Source organism: Ictalurus punctatus, chromosome 12, assembly GCF_001660625.3.
Source record: "Ictalurus punctatus breed USDA103 chromosome 12, Coco_2.0, whole genome shotgun sequence".
Lineage (NCBI taxonomy): Eukaryota > Metazoa > Chordata > Actinopteri > Siluriformes > Ictaluridae > Ictalurus > Ictalurus punctatus.
The window spans coordinates 32334328-32357109 of NC_030427.2; the positions used below are offsets into that span (position 1 = coordinate 32334328).

Consider the following 22782-nt stretch of genomic DNA (forward strand, 5'->3'; position numbering starts at 1 on the left):
GCAGTCACGGGCCATGTTTAGAGTTCGTTCACGCTGGATTATCCGCTCCCAGTTCCTCGTCATAGTTCATGTTTCTCGTTTAGTTTATCGACCCTGTTTTCCGTGACCACGACCTTGATTCATGTTTAACCCTGTGTATGCCTGTTTGCCGATCGCCTGACCTTCACCTGTTTTGGATTACGTTTTTGGATCACGTTTTGGATTTCTCTGCCTGTCTCTCTTTTAAAATAAACAACTGTTCATACTGCACTTGCATCCGTCCTATCTCCGCTCCGTCACGATACGTGACATAACAGCTGTAACACCCTGAATTTTAGGGATGCAGATGTAGCTGCTAAATTAATAATATACAGATCAACAAATATATAATACGCTACAAAAGTTAAGTATTTTAGTACATCTCAGTTTTAACTATTCATAATTATATTTAAAGTAACAGAACATTCTCAATACTTGTGTCTTCAAGACAGGAGTTTGTGCTTTCTGGTTTCTCATTATCATGATAAGCAGCATTATTATGTCTCATTCATTTCAAGAGGGAAAACAAGTGAGGATGGTCAGGGAACAGCTGTTATTTACAGCTGCTATAACGTAATTGATAACAGGAACTCACTCCAGTGTCAGGAAACTTAGTTTCTACCAAGCGTTAACACTCCTTCCATAAATTTTAAATAAATGTTATTAGGCTTAGATTATGTGGAGCTTTTGCCAGTTAAATCCCTGTAAATGAGCTGTTATAGGAATAATAACATAATAGAATGTCTGAAATATTCAGATCTGTGATGTTATAGGAACATATATATATATATATATATATATATATATATATACACACACACATACATACATACATACATACATATATATATATATATATATATATATATACACACACATACATACATACATATATATATATATATATATATATATATATATATATATATATATATATATATATATATATATATATAAACCTTATTTTTCTGGATCAAGTGAGAGAACTAGAGTGGGTGGCTCAACCTGTCAGCCATGTGTTTAAGTGCAAATGTCTGTTTCCATAGAAAAGAGATTTGTTAGGCTTTGAAATAAACATTTACTATGACATTTGTTCAGTGTTTCGGTAAGGACTCAAAAGTGTGGGACAGATGCATTCAGATGAAAAACAAAAAAATATATAAATGATCAGTAAACAAAAAAAAAAGAACTTTAAGATGGTGTACAGTAATATTTATATGAAACCATATTTATTTCATGAATACTATATAATTTCACATATCTCAACATTGAGCCCACAGTAGTGGGACATGGACAAAAATAGTGTTTGGACCTATAAATGTTTCATAATTTTTTTTATATTAAAATCACACTAATCAATATTATATTTATTCAATAATATTTTTATGCCAAGGTGTGTAATGACACTGTGTTTATATTTATCAAGCATTATATGACAAATTTGAACATAAACCACTGCTGAGACTTAAAAATGCCTGTAGGTGCAGAAACACCCATAAAAAATTCGTTCAAAATGAATGATCCATCACTAACAGCTATCCTAATATACCAACTCACCTGTCACCAACTGGCGTGTATCCGGAGAGGTATAATCTCTCTTTTATTTATTTAATAGTTATGGTTTACTAAATTACTGGTATGTGTTTATTCACACAGCGGTTAGCATAATGTTAGCTTCATTACTAGCAAAAATAGCTAATTTTATTATTTACCAAAAAAAAATCTTACCTTTTTTTCTGTGTTTAAAAACTAAAAGAGAAATCAGATACATGACTAAACTTTACCTTTATATACCTTCCCTTGTCCTGAACCATTTTTTTTTTAGACGAATTACATTCATAGTGAGGAGCTTTTCTTTAAGTTCAGATCTTTCTTTTTATATGCTTTACATTGAAGGGGCACTGGCACCCTGTCCAGGGTGTACCTCGCCATGTGCCCGATGCTTCCTGGGATAGGCTCGAGGTTCCCCGTGACCTTGAAAAGGAGTAAGCGGTAGAAGATGGATGGATGGATGTACATTGAAGAAGCACATGGTCCACTGTCTCTGCTCCTCTTGTCGTGTATTATAGACTATCCTCTCTGTATTAAATTGCTGTTGAATACTGTATAGTTGCCTTCCTTTGAGCACTCAGTCCCGTTTCTTTTGCTCTTCGTTTTAAATATATGCTTTTATATTTGCTTTTATTGTTTACCTTTGTTTTAGATGTAAAGTGTAAAAATGTGATACAGTAAATTATCCTTCTGTGTTACAAGAGTGGATAAATACAGTCATTGGACATGCGTTAAGGAATCTCACTACCCACAGTAAGTACAAAATTATTAAATTAGTTTATTAACCCCAAAAATGCAAATAGAAAGTCTATAAGAGAAGAATTAGATGAAAGGACAGTTCACTGTTTATGATGGTTTCACATGCATGTATATCCTAACGTCTTGACTATTGCAATGCTCTCCTTATTGGTTTACCTGCTAATTCCATTGCTAGGTTGCAATATATTCAAAATTCTAGACTTCTTACAAATACCAAGCGCTCAGCTCACATTACTCCAATCCTGTCTGAACTGCATTGGCTAATGATTTTGTTATCTTTACATGTTATCATAAATTTTGCCTTGCCATTGCTGTCTGTTCTTCACAAAAACCTTGTTTCTTTTAAACTTTGTAGATACTGTTTTTTTTAATAGACTGTACGCATGCTGGTCTGCTAACCCGTTTTTTATTTCATCATTAACTCTCTTATCAGTTCAAACTCCATACAACCCAGGGTCTGACGGCGCATAATATATATTCTTCATCAATCTTTCAGTCATTTTGGAGTGTTAAGACAAGAATAATCAAACTCAAGTATAGATTAAGATCTTTATCTCAGAACACATGATGTGAGCAAGGTTTATATTTTTATGTATTAGATTTTCAATCAGGCATACAAAGATTTTAGCGACATCAACATTTTCCTTTCTGAGCAATTTTTACATACACATATATGGCTACATAGGTTAACATGCATACTACAGGAGTAGTTTTGCTTTCAAAGGGTTCAGCAAACATGAAAGGCAAAGAATCCCAATTTTTAGTAAAATCTTGCATGTGGTTCATGAACATTTCTAGGCAATAAACATCTATATCAACAGGAAGATGATTAGTAAAAATACTTTGATCATTGACTCTCAGTTCAGCAACTTTTGGAGAGCAGAGGTAAACTCATCCATCCATCCATCCATCCATCCTCAACCGCTTATCCGTAGTCGGGTTGCGGGGGCAGCAGCTCCAGCAGGGGACCCCAAACTTCCCTTTCCCGAGCCACATTAACCAGCTCTGACTGGGGGATCCCGAGGCGTTCCCAGACCAGTGTGAAGATATAATCTCTCCACCTAGTCCTGAGTCTACCCCGAGGTCTCCTCCCAGATGGACATGCCTGGAACACCTCCCTAGGGGGGCGCCCCGGGGGCATCCTTACTAGGTGCTTGAACCACCTCTACTGGCACCTTTCAACGCAAAGGAGCAGCGGCTCTACTCTGAGTTCCTCTCGGATAGCCGAGCTTTTCACCCTATCTCTAAGGGAGAAGCCAGCCACCCTCCTGAGAAAACCCATTTCAGCTGCTTGTACCCTTGATCTAGTTCTTTCGGTCACTACCCAGCCTTAATGACCATAGGTGAGGGTAGGAACGAAAATTGCCCGGCTCAATCGAGAGCTTTGCCTTCCGGCTCAGCTCTCTTTTCATCACAACGGTGCGGTAAAGCGATTGCAATACCGCTCCCCCTGCTACGATTCTCTGGCCAATCTCCCGCTCCAATGTCCCGTCACTCGTGAACAAGTCCCCGAGGTACTTGAACTCCTTCAGTTGGGTTAAGTACTCATTCCCCACCCGGAGTAGGCACTCCATCGGTTTCCTGCTGAGAACCATGGCCTCAGATTTAGAGGTGCTAATCCTCATCCCAGCCACTTCACACTCAACTGCGAACCGATCCAGTGAGTGCTGAAGGTCGCAGACCGATGATGCCATCAGAACCACATCATCTGCAAAAAGCAGCGATGGGATCATCAGGCCACCAAACCGCAACCCCTCCCCACCATGACTACGCCTTTATATCCTGTCCATGAAAATCACAAACAGGATTGGTGACAAAGCGCAGCCCTGGCGGAGACCAACTCCCACCTGGAATGAGTCCGACTTTTTGCCGAGAATCCAGACACAGTTCTTGCTTAGGGTGTACAACTATTGGATAGCCCTAAGAAGGGAACCCCTCACTCCATACTCCCACAGTAAACTCCTGGGGACCCAGTCATACGCCTTCTCCAGATCCACAAAACACTTGTAGACCGGATGGACATACTCCCAGGCCCCCTCCAAGATCCTTGCGAGAGTAAAGAGCTGGTCCGTTGTTTGAGGTAAACTCAGTCTTCAGGCTTTTCTTGCAGTCAGAATAGACATTTCCCATGTATGTGGCTGGTCAGCGGGTTCCAGAGACGAGTGAAAGGTTCAGTAGTCCACAATGTCTTCATACACCTGGTCACTGCAAATTTCTTTTGTTTTGTCTTCGACGTCCTTCAGAACAATTTTGATGTGAGGCTCATCTCACCATTCGCACATGATGGCTTCAGAGATAACTTGAATTTTTTTCCAGGGATGGACTGTGTTTGATAGCACACAATTTCAGACCTCCAGCCAACTTGTATTTCAACCACGTGTGTTGGAGTTGACACGGTGATCAATTATTCAGCCGTGGCAGTTTCAGATCTTGATCAATAATTCTATCCAACAGTTCTCCCGACACTACACAGATGATGGCTAGCATGGAAATGGTTATGCACCTGTCAATTTCCTCATTTGTTGACAGTTAAATTTCTTTTTCCAAGTATTCAAATCCTGAACTGGTTACATCGTTATCTATAGTAGCAACTGAGCTGTAAAAATTGGGTCTGAATTTATGAGCCTAATGTTTGCTGATGCTCAGAAGGCTTTTAACTCCATATGTAGGCAAACTCTTTTTTTAATACATTATGTTGAAGGAGTCTATGGAGAAGGTGGGGTTTCTGTCTTGAAAGAATAATAACATGATCTCAGAAGAGATCTATTCTTACTTTTATATCTGCTGTTTCTTTATTTTTCTCCCTAATTGTTGGAATAATTTGTTTATTTGTTTAAAGTTGCCAGCTGTAACAGTCCTATCATTTAGGTATATATGTTTTTAACAAATACAGATTGTGGGAAAACTCCTATGACCATTAACATTTGACCTACACCTGCCAAGTAAGTGAGAAGCTTTTATTTCTTTTAAGTGTAATCAAGTTGCTTTCCTCCTGTTCATGTAAAGCACGAACTTTCAGTTGTGCAGTATCAAGCCACTTTTTGGGATATCCCCATGACTTGAAGCAAGATGAGGCCTTGCACACTTCTGCATCTAGTGGTGTAGGGCTAAAATATTAAGGGTTAATTGCTTAGCACACTGCTCTCCTATAACCAAAGACAGAAATAGGTTCAGCCGAAGGTTGAATGCTTGTTTTAATTTATTATTTAAATATCGGACTCCATTTAATTAATTATCTGACTCAAAAAAATAATCTAGTTAGTGCTGGAAGTATATCTGTGTCCTGATTATATTTAGTCTACAACAGTTTCATGCTAAGATTTCATTATAAAGAGACGTTCCTATGTCAGAGGTTTTTATATAGCCTATACTAAACAATTATTTTTGTTAGCTCAGAGGTTTATATCGATGTGCAAGCCTGGGCCTTCCCTATTTACTTGTCAGAGGTCGATTTTAACATGTCGAACATAACGTTAGCTTAACTTAGGAAACTATTTCTAATAACCGTATACATACAGTCATGCCGTTTTTCTTACGGAAGAACTACTAAATATTTAAAAGGTAGAAATAACAAATGAATTTATTACACAAAATCATAAGACAAATGCATAGAATAGAGACAAATGTAACTTACAGAAATGTTGATCTGCATCACGGACATAGGATACGTGATGTTAATAGTATTAATGGCACAAAAGGCAAGCCCCTTCCTTGATGTTACCAGCCACTCTCTATGTTACAAGCCCCTTTTTCTGTTATACCCCTGAGCCTCTTTGAAATGTATAGTGAAAAAGATACCAAATGGGAATGAACCAATGTTCAAAAGGACAAAAGTCCGCCATGCAAACCAGGGGTGTATGTGTGTGGAGACAGAGCACATATTACAACATATATTGTAAATGTTGTTTCCTAAACCTATATGATATTTATATCACCACATCGTTCACCATGACATATGGATAAAAATTATACCTAAATTAAACATGCCCTGAGGAATATTGTAATTAAACACAGTTCAGATGAACAGTTTTGTTTGTACTTGCAAGAGTACATATGTGATCTATATTATCATTTGTTCATTGTTATATATAAGCAAAACCACATTATGCACTGGAATCATTGAACATACATTTATTTATTTATTCATTTAGCAAATGCTTTTATCCAAAGCGACTTACAAATGAGGAAATACAAGCAAAGCGATATATCAAGCGGAGAACAGTACAAGTAGTGCTACCATACAAGATCTTTTAATTGAGTTCTAGAAAAGCAAAGTGTGCAGAGTAGAGGTGTAAGAGCCAGAGTAAGGTTTGTTTTTATTAAAAGGATAATGTGGGTTGGCATTTTAGGGGTTAGTTAAGTGACATTTTGTTGAGCCAAGGCATAGAAAGCCTGCAGGTTACCGCTGAACTATCATAGCACACAAGTGCATAGAATATACCAGTGCCATTAGAAGACAGGATGACATCTCCAATTTATTCTCAATTTAAGTTTGCCAAACACTCTTTGTCCGGCATGACGTTACTAGGCATTGAGAGGATTTTACCTCATAGAAGAGGCGGAGATAGAGATAAGAAAGTGTTGCAAAGGGAGGCCTTTTGGATCTTTGAACTTAGGTCTTTATTCCCTTATGGCATGAATGAAGAATTAGAACATTCATGCTTTTTGTAAAAAAAAACAACTTGTTTTAGTTGCATATCTATAATATTCTGTGCCACATGTATTAACTGTTATACTCTCTTGGATTTCTACTTTTGCTAAGTGAATCCAGCTGATTACCAATTTGTGACAATCTACTAAGAAAAGAGTCAGTTTGTTGCAATGTGAGCACTGAAGAAAGCAATGTGCTGAAACGTCTGCTCATGTTGGGCTGGCTTTTAATTCACATGCACATTGTGAACTATGCGATTTATAAAATAAAGAATTTTGCTCAACTTATTTAGTCTGGACTGAGTTCAGTGTTTGGTCAGCAATTTTTTTGCTTGTTTGTAATGATTCTCTTGGCTCTATGCACCTGAAGATAAAGTTGTTGCGTTTTTTTTTTTTTAGCCATTTGGAGCGCAAACAATTTTTTTCTAGTTCCCATACAGAATCTCTCCAGATGCTTCAAATTTCGAGGTCCATGCTGGTGGACTCTCCTCTTCAATCCACCCCACAGGTTTTCTATGGGGTTCAGGTCAGGGGTCTGGGATGGCCATGACAGGACCTTGATTTTGTGGTCAGTAAACCATTTTGGTGTTGATTTTGATGGATGTTTTGGATCATTGTCCTGCTGGAAGATCCAACCACAGCCTATTTATATATTTGATAGTCTAGGATGCCATGTACTCTAACAAAATGTCCAGGTCCTCTGGCAGAAAAACAGCCCCCAAAAGATTAAAGATCCACCACCATATTTAACCATCGACATGAGGTACTTTTTCCACATGGCTACCTCTATGTGTGCGCCAAAATCACCTCTTTTTTCACAGCCTTCTGTGCTCATATTTACCAAGGGTGCCTATATTAGTGGAGGGCACTGTAATTACATACACACACACACACACACACACACACACACACACACACACACACACACACACACACACACACACACACACACACTTGCCTATCAAAATAAGGTTTGATGGCTTATGCCCAGCATAACAATTAATTAAATAAATACAGACATGCACACACAATTATTTATGACAGGTTTATATCTAGGGCTGTCTCGGACTGTGTTATATATTTCATTTCTTGCCTTGTGTTTTTTCAAAGTCAGAGATAATAACATTCCCAAACTTAACCTTCCTTCTTATCCATTTCCTCTCCCGTCTCTTTTCTGTCCTCTCTACATAAGCAAGGCCTTTCCACTCTGTAGAATAGACTGGTGTAGACATGGATATTCCTCTTGGTGATCTAAAGACATTGAAAGTGCACAGTAAACAGATTATGTGAAGATCAATCCAGTAAAAAACATTAAAAACCTTTGGTCTGAATTAAACCTAAGAATGTGACAATGATGTGAGGAAGTGTGTCAGATTTATTCTGAGATATCTGAAATGTTGTCTGTTCTACTAGAATCTTTTTGGTGGACTTTTGCTCAGCATTCAGTATAATAGCATCATTACAGGTATATTAATGGATAAACTGATAGTAATGTAATTTGACTAATCAACTCAAAATATTCCACAGGTAAACTTTATTCAAGATGGAAAAACATGAAGGATGATGATATGATGAGCTTACCTGTGAGTGTCAAAGCAAAACATCTGAAGATTTATAAATATATCATCAGATTTTTTAAAAGAAATTACACAACTATGAGAAAACCTGTTTATGATTTGCATTATGGAGAATTTTTGGTGATTAATAAGAAAAGTATAAATCTGATACAATATTAAACAAGAAATTTACCAAAGTGAAGGGGTATCAAACCCAGACCTCTGGTAACTCAATGCTCAACTCACTGTATATCCACAATTGTGATCGTGATCCTGTGGTAAAAATTCTAAGACTTGCAGGACATACAAACATCATCTTACTTCTTAAAGGAACATATATACACAACAATAATCCATTCATTGATCTTACAGTGTAACCGTGTTCTCCTGGTCAGTGTTGCAGTAAATCTGAACACTTTATCAGGAACACTGGGCTCAAGGCATCATGGATTGGATGCCATTCCATCAGAGGATGTTCAAAAGAAATATACGGGAGTGGTGGTCAGGCATCCCCATACTTTTGGCCATACAGGGTATTTTGCTGTAGTTAAATGGATGCTGCAAAAACAGAGCATTTGACAAATTCACAGATCAAGATCTGATGACTTTACGTTAGAGCACTTGTGTGTCCTTAATGAACTTGAATGAGTATAGCTCCGTCCACATTGTCCGCAGAGGTACGGCTTCTGTCCCGTATGACTCTGCTGGTGGCTGTAGAGGGCACTCTGGTCACGAAAACCTTTTTCACACTGCGAACAGTGATATGGCTTTACTCCTGTGTGAATGCCCTGGTGTCGTTGGAGATGACTCTGACGAGTAAAACTCTTCTCACACTGTCCACAGTGATACGGCCTTACACCTGTGTGAATGTGTTTGTGTCGTAGGAGAGTACTCCGACAAGTAAAACTCTTCTCACACTGTCCACAGTGATACGGCCTTACACCTGTGTGAAGGCGCTCATGTTGTCGGAGATGACTCTGATAAGTAAAACTCTTCTCACACTGTCCACAGTGATAGGGCCTCTCTCCAGTGTGAATGCGCTGGTGTTGTCGGAGAGCACTCTGACGAGTAAAACTATTTCCACACTGGGAGCAGTAATATGGCTTCTCTCCTGTGTGGATGCGCTTGTGTCGCTGGAGATGACCCTGGCATGTAAAACTATTTCCACACTGTCCACAGTAATATGGCCTCTCTCCTGTGTGGATACGCTCGTGATATTTTAGATTATGACTTCCAGTGAAACTCTTCCCACAATCTGAGCAGTGGCACATCTGGAAAACAAAATTATTCAAGATACTTAATTAATTTTAGATTTTGTCCCCATGTGGTTATGGAATAATTGCTGGAAATTTTACTAAAACAAAAACCACTGAACATTTTTATGAGCAAAGATGATCAAGACAGTTGACCTAACTTACACATCATTTCTCATAGTGTAGTCAGGTATAAAATTTTTGGACAGTGGTGATTTTTTGTAATTTTGCCTCTGTACACCGCTGCAATGTATTAAAATGAAGCAATCAATAAGTGATTTAAGTGTAGAATTTCAGCATTAATTCAAAATGTTTAACAAAAATATTGTAACTCTTCAGGAATCACAGGAATCATAGTCCCTCAATTTTCACAGGCTCAAAATTGGAAAAACGAACAAATCATAAATAAGTATTATTTTTAATACTTGGCTGTAAATCCTTGCCTGAAATCTGGAACCCATGGACATCAAATGCTGAGTTTCCTCCCCTGAAAAGCTTTGCCAGGCCTTTACTGCAGCCACCTTCAGTTGATGGTTGTTTGTGGGTCTTTCTACCTTCAGTTTTGTCTTCAATAAGTCAAAGGATCGCTCAATTGGGTTGCTTTCGCAGTACGGGTCATTATCCACCTGTACTGTGAAGAGCTGTCATAGCTGTTTTGCTGCATTTGACTGAATCTGGGCAGAAAGTATAGCTCTATACACTTAGAATTCATCCTGCTACTTCCATCAGCAGTAACATCATTATACACCAGTGACTCAGTTCCACTGGCAGCCGTACATGCCCATGCCATAACATCAGGCTTGACAATTCTAATCTGGCCTTTCTGTTCTCGAATGTTACCAGTGGTTTGCATCTTGAGGTAAAACATCTGTATTTACATTCCTGAAGACGTTTCTTGATTGGAGACTTTGAAAATTATATGCCTACCTCCTCCAGATTGTTCTTGACTTGGCTAGATGTTGTGAAGATGTTTTTCTTCAACAAGGAATGAATTTTGTAACCATCCACTTTAGTTATCTTCTGTGACCTTCCAGGCCTTTCAGTGTTGCTGAGCTTGCCAGTGCATTCCTTCTTTTTAAGAATGCACCAAATTGTTGATTTGGCCACTCCTAAGGTTTCTGCTCTCTGTCTGATAAGTCTGATTTGTTTTTTCAGCCTCATGATGGCCTCAATCACTTGCATTAAAAACCTCTTTTGACCAGATATTAAGAGTTCCCATAAACAGCTACCAAAAGCAAATTCAACACTTAGAAACAGGCCACATCTGGCCATGAAACTGTTTCAGTCAATTGTCTAGTTACTTTTGAGCTTGTGAAATTCGGAAGAACTGTGTAAAAAATGGCTGTAATTCCCAAACGGTTAATGCAATATTTTTGTTAAACCCCTCGAATTAAACCTGAAAGTCCACATTTCAATCACATTTTGATTGCTTCATTTCAAATTGTAGTAGTGTACAGAGGCAAAAATCACAAAATCTGTATCACTGTCCAAATACTTTTGGACCTGACTGTACATGTTTATAAAATTCAGAAACTAGCCATACAAAGCTGACCTTGCTCTTGGCATCAACATTTTTCTAAGCTGAAGGTCTTTTGTTTTTGTCTGTGGAAGTATAACAGACTGGAATAAGTGTTACACATTTCCATCTAATGAAGTTTAGTTAGTTAGGTAACAGTTAGCACACTTGTCTTTTGATTTGTTAACCTGCTCAATGTTTCAGAATTTACAAAACAAAGATCAGTTCCTTTATGTATAATTGATCACAAATCAGTTCCTTTATTAATAATTTGAAGACCACATAAAGTGTGAGCCCTGACCTGAAGTGTTCTGCTTGTTGTATCCCTTGCAAAACAAACAAAAAATACCCCCCCAAACACCCTACACGAATCCTGCTGGATTTTAATTTTTCTGCATTATGTTTGCTGTAGGGATGCACCGAAATGAAAATTCTTGGCCGAAGCCAAATATAACGAAAAACTTGGCCGAAAGCGTTTTTTTTTTTGCGTTTTTCCCATTTATTTTGCCATTTTTTTCATCATTGCATAAATTAAATAGTCAAAATGTGCTTTTTACTATTTTGTCTTGCTTTTCAAAGAAAAAAATCTATTACAAAAACTACAATTTCAAAATATTTATTTAAACTGAACATTTTTTTTTTCATTCCAGCAGGCATAGGCTACCAACAAGGCACAATATAACTTTAAATAAATAAATGAGTAAAATAAAAATATTTTTATGTGGTCATCTTTGAGCCCCCCCTTGAATAGCCAATGTTAGGCCTATAACTGACTGCTGAAAGAATGTAACACTCTGTAGCCTACAACAAAAAAGTGCATTGACAAGAGTGCAGAAAATGGTTCTATTGGGTTCTATACGGCTAATTATATTGGGGATATATACCACTCGAGTCCCTGTACACCTCGTGGAGTATTATAGTAGATATAGTAGAGTTAGACACATTGTTAATGTTATGTTCCTTGATAGATTTAGGTAGTTTAAACTATAGATTAGTTCATTTAGTCCCCGCTGGTTTTCGGCTCCCAGACCATAGTACAAGTTCATGTTTCTTGTTTTGTGTTTTGACTCTGTTTTCTGTGACCGTGACTTTGATTCCTGCTTTCTCCATTTATGCCTGTTTGCCACTCACCCGAAACCTTTGCCTGTCTTGACTACGTTTTTTGGATTACGATTTGGATTTGTCTGCCTGCCCTTAAATAAATACGTCTTTACCTGCTTCCGTACTGTACTCCCTTACGTCTTGCGATGTGACAGAATACTCCAGAACAGAAACAAAAAAGTAAACATCCAAAGAGCACGTAGCTCGTGCATGCACGCGCCCCCTCATCGAGGTCGTGACATTCGCGCGTCTCACTCTGGTTGCTAGGCTATTTGGTCACGTCATCAAACACGCCATTGTTCTGTCAAATTTATTCCGCATTTTCACTTATTATAGCAAAAAAGCATTTTCGGTGTTCGGCCGAATAATTTCGGTTGCCGAACATTCAGTGCATCCCCTATTTGCTGGTATCCTGCAGGAATGCTAAAATCCAGCAGGACACACTGTTGCAGGAAATTCCTATAGGTTTTAAAGTGGAGCCTTCAGTTCAATAGAAACATGCAGGAATGTCCAACACACTTGCTGCACAACGGGAAAACACCCTGCAGAACTGCTGCACACCTCCTCATTTTACAGTTTACATAAGTTATTACATGACAATTTCAATAAATAAAATTCTTCATTTGTGAAAATACAATGTTTTTGTTGTGAAATTATTTAAAATGGTCCTGCAGGAAGAGAGAGTGTGTGTGTTTTAAATAGACCTTCAGGACATAATTCCTAGAGGGTATAATTCCTGCATATATATTATATTATATTATATTATATTATATTATATTATATTTTATTTATATATTATATATATATAAAATATATTTATATAAATATATATAAATATATATTATATATATATACACACATTATATGTTATATATATATATATATATATATATATATATATTATATATAATATATATATATATATATATATATATTATATATAATATATATATATATATATATATATATATATATATATATATATATATATATTATATATAATTAATACATGATAGTGTCATTTGGATGGGGGTTAGGGATGTAAGTGTGTGAGGGGCCACAGAGAATTGGCTTTTTTAATCTGCTGGCTCACACATTATTCTTTTGTTTTTGTCTATGGAAGTAAAATGGACGGGAATAAATGGCAACCATTAAGCAGCACTCTTTTCTGGCTCATCATTATGAAGAGAAAAGACCTGAAAATATGGATATTACCCAAAAAGTGGCAGAAAGTTTACAGCACTGTGGCTCTGGAGCTCTCAGAGAATAGACTACAAACTTCTGTTCATCACAGTGAAATGTTGTTGTATCACCTCACACTGTCATGGATTATTATTCAGAAACCTACATCTAACACACTAGAATTGTATTACAATAATTTTATAGATGTTTCTGAAACAACACTGGCACCAAACTTTTGAACAATATTGAGCATTACTCTGCTATGATTGCATACTTATTTAATTATTATTTTTTGACCCAGAAGACTGATGACGTCATGACGTCACGACGTGATTACGTTATTACGCCAGCATTACGATGATGATCCAAGCGTGAATGTGTATACTAGTAGAAGTGAACTAAAAATACCAAAGCGAAAAGCTAATCGTGTTCCAGCTAAAGTTACACCTACAGTGAACACAGGTACATCTAAAACAGTGAGAAAAAAAAAGAAAACATACACAGTTACACAGGCGAAAGCGAGGATTCTAGATAGTGACAGCAGTGAAAGTTCAGGCGATGTTGAAACCGAAACCGAAACTGATAGAGACGCAAACTCTCCTGATTCAGACCCTGATCCGTCTTCATCTTCAGCATCAGCCAGTGCGACTGACACTGCAGGGGTCTGGAGTCATAACGGAACCATTTCTGTGCATTCATGAAAACACCACCTGCTGCTCTGATTATCACCGGAAACTTGACTTTTGGCGCTAAAATACATTCTTTAATGTATTATTTACTTGAATTTATTCAAAAGCATTGACCACGCTCATGCCCCTATGGTACTTCTAAATGAGTAATTTTTTTTTCGTAATTTCTCTAGTTAAGAATTGTGCTCTAAGTTTAGTAAAAACACTGAACTGCTTCATTTTCAAAGTAATATTACACAAATACATTATTATAAGTTGTTTCACGGCCTAAACATGTTAAAATTAAAATGTTGATTTTGGCCCAGGAACTCAGGGTTGGCGCGCTGTTTCTCTGGGGAATATAGGGTTATGGGCCATAATACTGTGGGAACTTAGGGGTAAGAGGGTTAAAAACAATGTAAGGACGGAGGACCAAGCCTTAGAGTTAATGGTGGTGCACGGCCAAGGTCTTAGTAAATAACAAAAGAGGAAAAACCCCACCTGATGAGATGAGTGTTTTAGAATTGTATAAAAGCATGTATAGAGGATAAGTAATTGAGTTGATCTGCAGACCAGCGCGGTTATGTTGTTTGAATAATAAAGACTATCTTTTCACATCAAGACCCCGAGACTCTTAGAGCTTTTTGCTGAAGAAGATTCCACAACACTATCTAACAAATGTTACACATTTCCATCTAATGAATTTTATTTATCTAGAGAACAGTTAGCAGACTTGTCTTTTGGTTTGCTAATCTGCTAATTGTTTCAGAATTTACAAGAGAAACATGCAGTGAATTCAGTTCGTTTATTAATAATCTGAAGACCACATAAAGTGTGAGTCCTGACCTGAAGTCTTCTGCTTGTTTTATATAGTGTTGTAATGGTTACTTAATTATAAATAAGTTCTCAGAGTTTAAAAGCTAAAAGAGAAAGCAGACACATGACTAAACTTTACCTTTGAGCCAGTAGCAGCAGGAGTCCGTGGAGATTTTCCTAACGACCGGCGTCTGGACTCTGATTTCATTATAAGAGGTGTAAAGATTCAGGACCCTAACAGAAAAATACAGAGATTCAGGACTCCAGAATCTCCACTAACCTGTTAACCGAGCAGCTCAGGTGGTAAGTTTCAGATGAACTCACCTTTAGTGATGTTACGTAGAGTATCAGAGATCCGAAGCGCGTGCGGAGAAGGAAGCGCTCTTTCACATCAACTTCCGCAAACAAGCGTGCGTTAATTTCCTGTACTGACGTCATCGATGACGACTTAAGCGTTCGATTCAGCCTCTTCTATATTATGGTGCTTCTCAACCAGCTCCCTAGATCAGTAGTTCAGGACACTGATCAGGGAGTCGGCCATTTTAAGGTCTGTCTCAATCGCAATATTATCCCAGTGCACTGGAACATTCGCTCCCTAAAAAATCCCACAATACACCGCAAAAACCAGGGAGCATCGATGTTCACTATGTTCCCTTACAGGAAATGACGTCATGTTTTCTGAAGCATCACAGCTCGAAAAAAGAAAAAAAAAAACAGGGAGACGAGCTCTCAACCAACTTTCGGCTACAAATGTATTTTACGCGCTTTAAATAATAATAATAATATATATATATATATATATATATATATATATATATATATATATATATATATATATATTATTGTAATTCAAGAAAAACACTAAGTTAACAAATGTCTTTAGGAAACAGAGCACATGAACAGTATAACAAAAAATAAGTGATAAAAATTAAAAAGTAAACTTATTTATTTATTTACAGCATTTGTCAGACGACTTTATCCAGAGTGACACACAATAATCTCTGAGCAGTTGAAGGTTAAGGGCCTTGCTCAATGGTCCAGCAGTGGCAGCTTTGCGGTGCTGGGATTTGAACTCATGACCTTCCAATCAGAAGTCCAATGGTCTTAACCATTTCCCTCACTGAGTTACCACTTCCCTAAAAAATGATAATGAATCTTTTATTAGTCACATATACATTAGAGCCAGTGAAATTCTTCTTTCACATATCCCAGAATGTTAGGAAGCTGGTGTCAGAGCGCAGGGCCAGCCATGATACAGTGCGCTGGGAGGACAGAGGGTTAAGGGCATTGCTCAAGCGTCCAGCAGTGGCAGCTTGGCAGTGCTGGCCTGACCTTCCAGTCAGTAACCCAGAGCCTTAACCATCAAGCCAAGATGCTCAGTGCCTTGACTCTTAAAACAGCCTTTGGAGTGAAGTTATCTCCTGTTGACGCAGGCAAAAGAGAGAAATAGAAGAAAGTGATCTTTCATCAGTGATTACTGACTAATGATTATATGTTATGAACACGATAAACGACATATCTATAGGATGACTGCTAGATTGATCACTTACACAATCAGATGACAATCAACACTGAAATAATACAGAGGGGAGAATATATAGCCTACAATAACATGTACAAATGAATAAATATGAAATAAGAAGCCATAATAAAATAAGAATTTTCATTCTTGAAGTAATTCATTATAATTTTACCTGAATTAAAAAAAATTCCCTGGTGTATATACTGGCGTAAATGCTGTATATACGGTGGAGAGAGAGAGAGAGAGAGAGAGAGAGAGAGAGAGAGAGAAAGGGGGGGGGGGTGCGGAGGCGGAGCGCAAAGGGGCGGGGAGAGAGCGCGCGCGAGAGAGAGCCTTTGAGAAAATGCTCGACTTCAAATGACGTCACACACATTTAACGGTATTGATTTAACTGAGGAGTACAATAAACCATAACTGGCAGTAAAAAAGAAGGAAAACATTGTTGGTGTAAATACTAGATTGGGTAAATCTACTGGAAAAGGCAGTCAGTTATATGACAATTTAATGGGTTTAATATGAAAGCGGAAGTTTTTGAGGAAAACGAACACTTCCCTCAGATTGTCCTGTTAGCCATAGCCTATCATTCGATTTTATTAGTCACTTTCTTCATATATTTAGCTATATTTATGATATTGGTGACGGTTTATGTGTTAAAAGTAACTTATAAAAGAAATGTGTTAAAAATGTGTAAAGTAGAAAGTATTTACCTCAGGAAAACTCACAGCTGTGTGGAGATCCTCTCATCAGGGACGACTGTTATGCGCGCGCTGGACACAAACCTCAGTCTATATGTCCGCTGCCAGGCTGTAGCGCGAGCTGTGCACGCGAGCAACGATTTACATTTTGTGAGGTGTAAACAAAGTTTATATACTTTAATTAAAAAATCATTTAAAAATTACATTTATATAGGATTACATTTATACAGCGCTATGAGTAATACAAGTTGTGTACATAATGAACAGAAGTGCAGTCATCCAGTGAATTATAAGGCAATGATTACAACTTACTTGTGTATATAGTTGTTGGTATATAAACCCATCCATATACTGACTGCAGAGATGCAGTCCGCAGTAGCATATATACACTTCAAGAAATCTGTCTTCTTCATTTACACTAGCACTACTGCTTTTGCATAAACAGTAAAGTACTGCAAATTCACATATACAGTAAGTTACTGTAAACTACATAAAAATACCCATAATGCAGTGCATCTTACAGTAGTTAACCGTAACTAATATATATGGTATTTTACTGGGCTTTTTTGCAGTAAGTAACTCCAAAATTACAGCAAAGTCTAACAGTGCAGATGAGGATGGGTTCTCTTTTGAATCTGGTTCCTCTGAAGGTTTCTTCTTCATATCGTCTCAGGGCGTTTTAACTTGCCTCTGGCTGCTCATTAGGGATAAATTTATCAATTTAACATTTAGATCTGGAAGTATATATTTGCATAAAGCTGCTTTGTGAAAATGTCCATTGTTAAATAAATGGACTGAATTACATATAAAACTAAACTGAATTGAATTGCAGGATCCCCTGGATGCAAATGTAAGTAGCTTGTTATCTTTGTTGTAGCTCTCAAATAATTACTCACATTACCAATTTAAATTTTATTTTACCTTCTATATACTGTTTGTTTGAATCTAACAACTTGTAAGTGTTTAATGTTGTTTTTTTTGTTTAGTTTTTTTAATCAACTAGCTTATCTACAATCTTGCTGGACATACTATGTCAGAAATGCATTTGATTAAGCTAACAAATTTATATGGCATACAATCCAAGAAGAAAAGTTTCAAAAATGTATCTTTTCAGTTTCCTAGGGTTTCTGCAACTGTGGAGAACCTTAAAGGTTCCTTTTGGAAAAGGTTCTAATTGGAACCCTCTCTTAAATGTGCATTGACAACCCATTAGAGTTCCTTATTGAACCTGTTTTTCACTTCCTTACCATATTATTATGATTATTATTAACAACAACAATTACTCATTAATCCCATTTCACAACAAAGACACAACACCATGGTTGTCCATAAAATGTTCAATACATAAAAAAAGCACAATACACCAATGAACATATAGAGACTGACCTAAAACAAAGGAATATTGTCTTTCATGAAAAAACAATCAATTTCTTTAAACATGTAACAGAATGTAACTGAATATTTATAACATTTAGAAAATAAGAATGTTTAGAACAAGATAGCCCCTTCCACAAAAAAGTATTGGAATAGCAAGGCTAATTCTGTTGTTTTCACTATACAGTACAGAAATTTTGGTTTGACATGAAAAGATTTTCAGAATTTCAACTTTTATCTTCTCATATTTGCATCTATGATGTGTTAAACAGCTTAGAATATGGGACGTTTTAATTGAACCCACCAATTTTTCTCCAATTGATCAAAAATATTGGGACATATGACTGCTTGGTGTTTCTTGCTGCCCAGCTATACCCTGTAAAATTGAATGTTTAAAGAATTATTAGTCGCAAACCACTCATCAGCAGAAAGAATCAGAAGGCCAGACTGGAATTCACAAAGAAATACAGTGATGGGCCACAAAAGTTCTGGAACCAAAATTAACCATCGATCCATCCATCCATCATGATCACAACACTGTTTATTTTAGAAACACAAACAGATATTGTTCACTGCATTTGGAACATTTCAGTTGGTTTGGTTCTTTAAAAAATAAAAAACGGAACATTTTTATTTCATTTGGAACACTGTACCTGTTTGCCATCAAAAAATACACACAAAAATGAATGATTTTGTACTCTGAATTGTTCAATATAACAATGATTTTGTTAGCCAAGGAATTATTTTAGTGAAAATCGATGAGAAACAGACAATTATTAGCAAGTGAGTCATTGGAACATCAAGTGATTATCCTGAGAGCAGGTTGTGTGTGTATATTTATATACACTGACTGGGACTCTGACTGTTGTCTGTGCATATACACCGAACACCAGTTCAGAGTACTCGGCCTTCGTGGAGACCCTGCATGGAGTCCTATATGGGGCACCAGTAGGGGACTCCATAGTTCTGCTGGGAGACTTCAACGGGCACGTGGGCAATGATGGAGATACCTGGAGAGGCGTGATTGGGAGGAACGGCCTCCCTGATCTAAACCCGAGCGGGTGTTTGTTTTTGGACTTCTGTGCTAGTCATGGACTGTCTATAACGAATACCATGTTTGAACATAAGAAAGCTCATAAGTGTACGTGGTACCAGAGCACCCTATGCCGAAGGTCAATGATCGATTTTGTAATTGTATCATCTGATCTGAGGCCGCATATTCTGGACACTCGGGTGAAGAGAGGGGCAGAGCTGTCAACTGAACACCATCTGGTGGTGAGTTGCATCAAGGGGTGGGGAAAGACTCTAGACAGACTTGGAAAGCCCAAACGGGTAGTGCGGGTGTACTGGGAACGTATGGAGGAGGCACCTGTCCGCAAGATCTTCAACTCACACCTCCGGCGGAGTTTTTCTGGCACCTCTGTGGAGGCTGGGGGCATTGAACCTGAGTGGGCAATGTTCAAAGCCTCCATTGCTGAAGCTGCGGCAGAGAGCTATGGTCTCAAGGTCTTAGGTGCCTCAAGGGGCGGTAATCCTTGAACATCACGGTGGACACTGGTGGTCAGGGAAGCCGTCCGACTGTAGAAGGAGGCCTTCCAGGATGTGTTATAAGACTGGGTCCCCAGGGGTTTACTGTGGGAGGTGCTGAGGGAGTATGGGGTGAGGGATCGGTGGATAGTGGATCGGTTCGTAGCTGAGTGTGAAGTGGCTGGGATGAGGATTAGCACCTCTAAATCTGAGGCCATGGTTCTCAGCAGGAAACCGATGGAGTGCCTACTCCAGGTGGGGAATGAGTACTTAACCTAAGTGAAGGAGCTCAAGTACCTCGCGGTCTTGTTCACGAGTGAGGGGACATTGGAGCGGGAGATTGGCCGGAGAATCGGAGCAACGGAAGCGATATTGCAATCACTTTACCGCACCATTGTTACGAAAAGAGAGCTGAGCCGGAAGGCAAAGCTCTCGATCTACCGGACAATCTTCGTTCCTAACCTCACCTATGGTCATGAAGGCTGGGTAGTGACCGAAAGAACTAGATTGCGGGTACAAGTGGCCAAAATGGGTTTTCTCCGGCGGGTGGTTGGCCTCTCCCTTAGAGATAGGGTGAGAAGCTTGGTTATCCGAGAGGAACTCAGAGTAGAGCCGCTGCTCCTTTGCGTTGAAAGGAGCCAGTTGAGGTGGTTCGGGCACCTGGTAAGGATGCCCCCGGGCGCCTCCCTAGGGAGGTGTTCCAGGCATGTCCATCTGGGAGGAGACCTCGGGGAAGACCTAGAACCAGGTGGAGAGATTATATCTTCACACTGGCCTGGGAACGCCTCGGGATTCCCCATTCAGAGCTGGTTAATGTGGCTCGGGAAAGGGAAGTTTGGGGTCCCCTGCTGGAGCTGCTGCCCCCGCAACCTGATAACGGATAAGCGGTTGAGGATGGATGGATGGATGGATGGATGGATATATCTTGATAACATTCCAATCTTTAATTAGTTTAATTAAATAATCAGTAATGTGGTAGGCATAAGGTAGATTCCATCATGAAATACAATACAATGACAACTGATGTGTTTATTACCTTATATACCTGCTGTATGATATTTCATACACACATTTTCAACCTGATTTTACTATAAATAAGGCACAAAATGTTAAATAATTATACGTTGCTTCAATACTGTAAAAATTCATATTGAAATATTACTAACAATATAAATTCTTGCTGTAACTTTCATAATTAGCAAACAATCCCCTGCCAAAAACTTCTGAGTTGCTACATGAAAGCAGACATATGGCCTTCAAAAGCCTGCTACTTCCGGCAGTGCACGGATAATCCACCAGAAGGCAGAAGACGTGTCAGAATCCATACAACAGATGTTTTCAGCAAAGTACTGATCATGTTGACAACATAGAGGAGTGTGGAGAAAGAAAGGATCTGCTCATAATCCAAAACATAGAAGCTTAACAGTCAAGCATGGTGGAGGTAGTCTCAAGGCTTGAAGTTGCATGGCTGCTTCTGGAATGGGCTCACTAATCTTTATTGATGATGTAACTCATGATGAGAGCAGCAGAATGAATTCAGAAGTTTATAAAAACAATCTCATCCAATATAACTGGGACTTCATCATGCAGCAAGACAATGATCCAAAACACACTACCAACTCAACAAAGGACTTCATTAGGAGGGGAAAAAAATGGAAGATTTTAGAATGGCCAAATCAATCACCAGACCTTAAACCAGTTGAGGAGCATTTCGCCTCCTGACGATGGAAACTGAAGGGTGAAACCCCCAGAAAGATACAACAACTGAAAAAGGCTGCAGTAAAAGCCAAGAAAAGCATGATAAAAGAAGAATTCAACAGTTTGGTGATGTCAGTGGGTCACCAGCTTGATGCAGTGGGACATGCAAGGGACATTCAACCAAAGATTAAGTATTATTTACTTTAAGACCATCTGTACCTATACTTTTGCTCACCTAAATATTGGGTGGTTTACCACCAAAGTTGCCATATGTTAAGATGTTTAACACATCTAGATGTGAATTTCAGGAAATTAAATGCATACGTTTCAGTGGAAGTCAGGGTATTTCCCATCTTGGTGTATTCAATGCTTGGAAAACATAAAATCGTGAATTCTGCTAGGCCCAGAGAGTAAGCAATAACAGTCCCATTCAACAGAATACTACAGTCCATGACAAATGATATAATATTGTTTTATGCCAGAAAGTCTCTTTACCTCCCTTTAAAAAATGAAAATGAATAGCATGCATGTAAATTTGACAAATTCAAGTATCAAGAGCTGATGGCTTTATGTTAGAGCACTTGTGTCTCCTTAATGAACTTGAATGAGTATAGCCCCGTCCACAGTGTCCGCAGATGTACGGCTTCTGTCCTGTATGACTCTGCTGATGGCTGTAGAGAGCACTCTGGTAACAAAAACTTTTCTCACACTGTGAGCAGTGATACGGCCTCTGTCCTGTGTGAATGCGTTCGTGTTGTTTGAGATGACTCTCTTGACTAAAACTCTTCCCACACTGTGAGCAGTAATATGGCTTCACTCCTGTGTGAATGCACTTGTGTTTTTGGAGAGAACTCTGACAAGTAAAACTCTTCCCACACTGTGAGCAGTGATACGGC

The 22782-nt window shown here is 38.3% G+C and overlaps 1 protein-coding gene across 3 annotated transcripts; it reads right to left on the reverse strand.

Moving 5' to 3' along the window:
* Positions 1-5890: 5890 nt before the first annotated feature.
* LOC124628718 (zinc finger protein interacting with ribonucleoprotein K) lies at positions 5891-15710 on the reverse strand. 3 transcript variants are annotated; one of them, XM_047158926.2, is made up of 3 exons: positions 15395-15704; positions 15210-15304; positions 5891-9805 (listed from the first exon to the last, which is right to left on the reverse strand). In XM_047158926.2, exons 2-3 carry the CDS (start codon positions 15276-15278, stop codon positions 9119-9121), a joined length of 756 nt encoding a protein of 251 aa, XP_047014882.1. In that variant the 5' UTR covers positions 15279-15304; positions 15395-15704; the 3' UTR covers positions 5891-9118. The 3 variants fall into 3 exon arrangements, with proteins under 3 accessions (XP_047014882.1, XP_047014883.1, XP_053539951.1); XM_047158927.2 differs by lacking the exon at positions 15395-15704 and adding an exon at positions 11340-11389; XM_053683976.1 differs by lacking the exon at positions 15210-15304 and having other exon boundaries at positions 15395-15710.
* Between the last annotated feature and the right edge of the window lie 7072 nt (positions 15711-22782).

What these genes read in the sequence shown, in the direction of transcription:
- LOC124628718 (XM_053683976.1), bottom strand. Translation starts at nt 15,508, where the DNA reads ATGACGTCAGTACAGGAAATTAACGCACGCTTGTTTGCGGAAGTTGAT. An exon ending in TCTACGTAACATCACTAAAG is followed by an intron (nt 9,806 to 15,394) that starts GTGAGTTCATCT and finishes TTTGTTTTCCAG; the next exon opens with ATGTGCCACTGCTCAGATTG.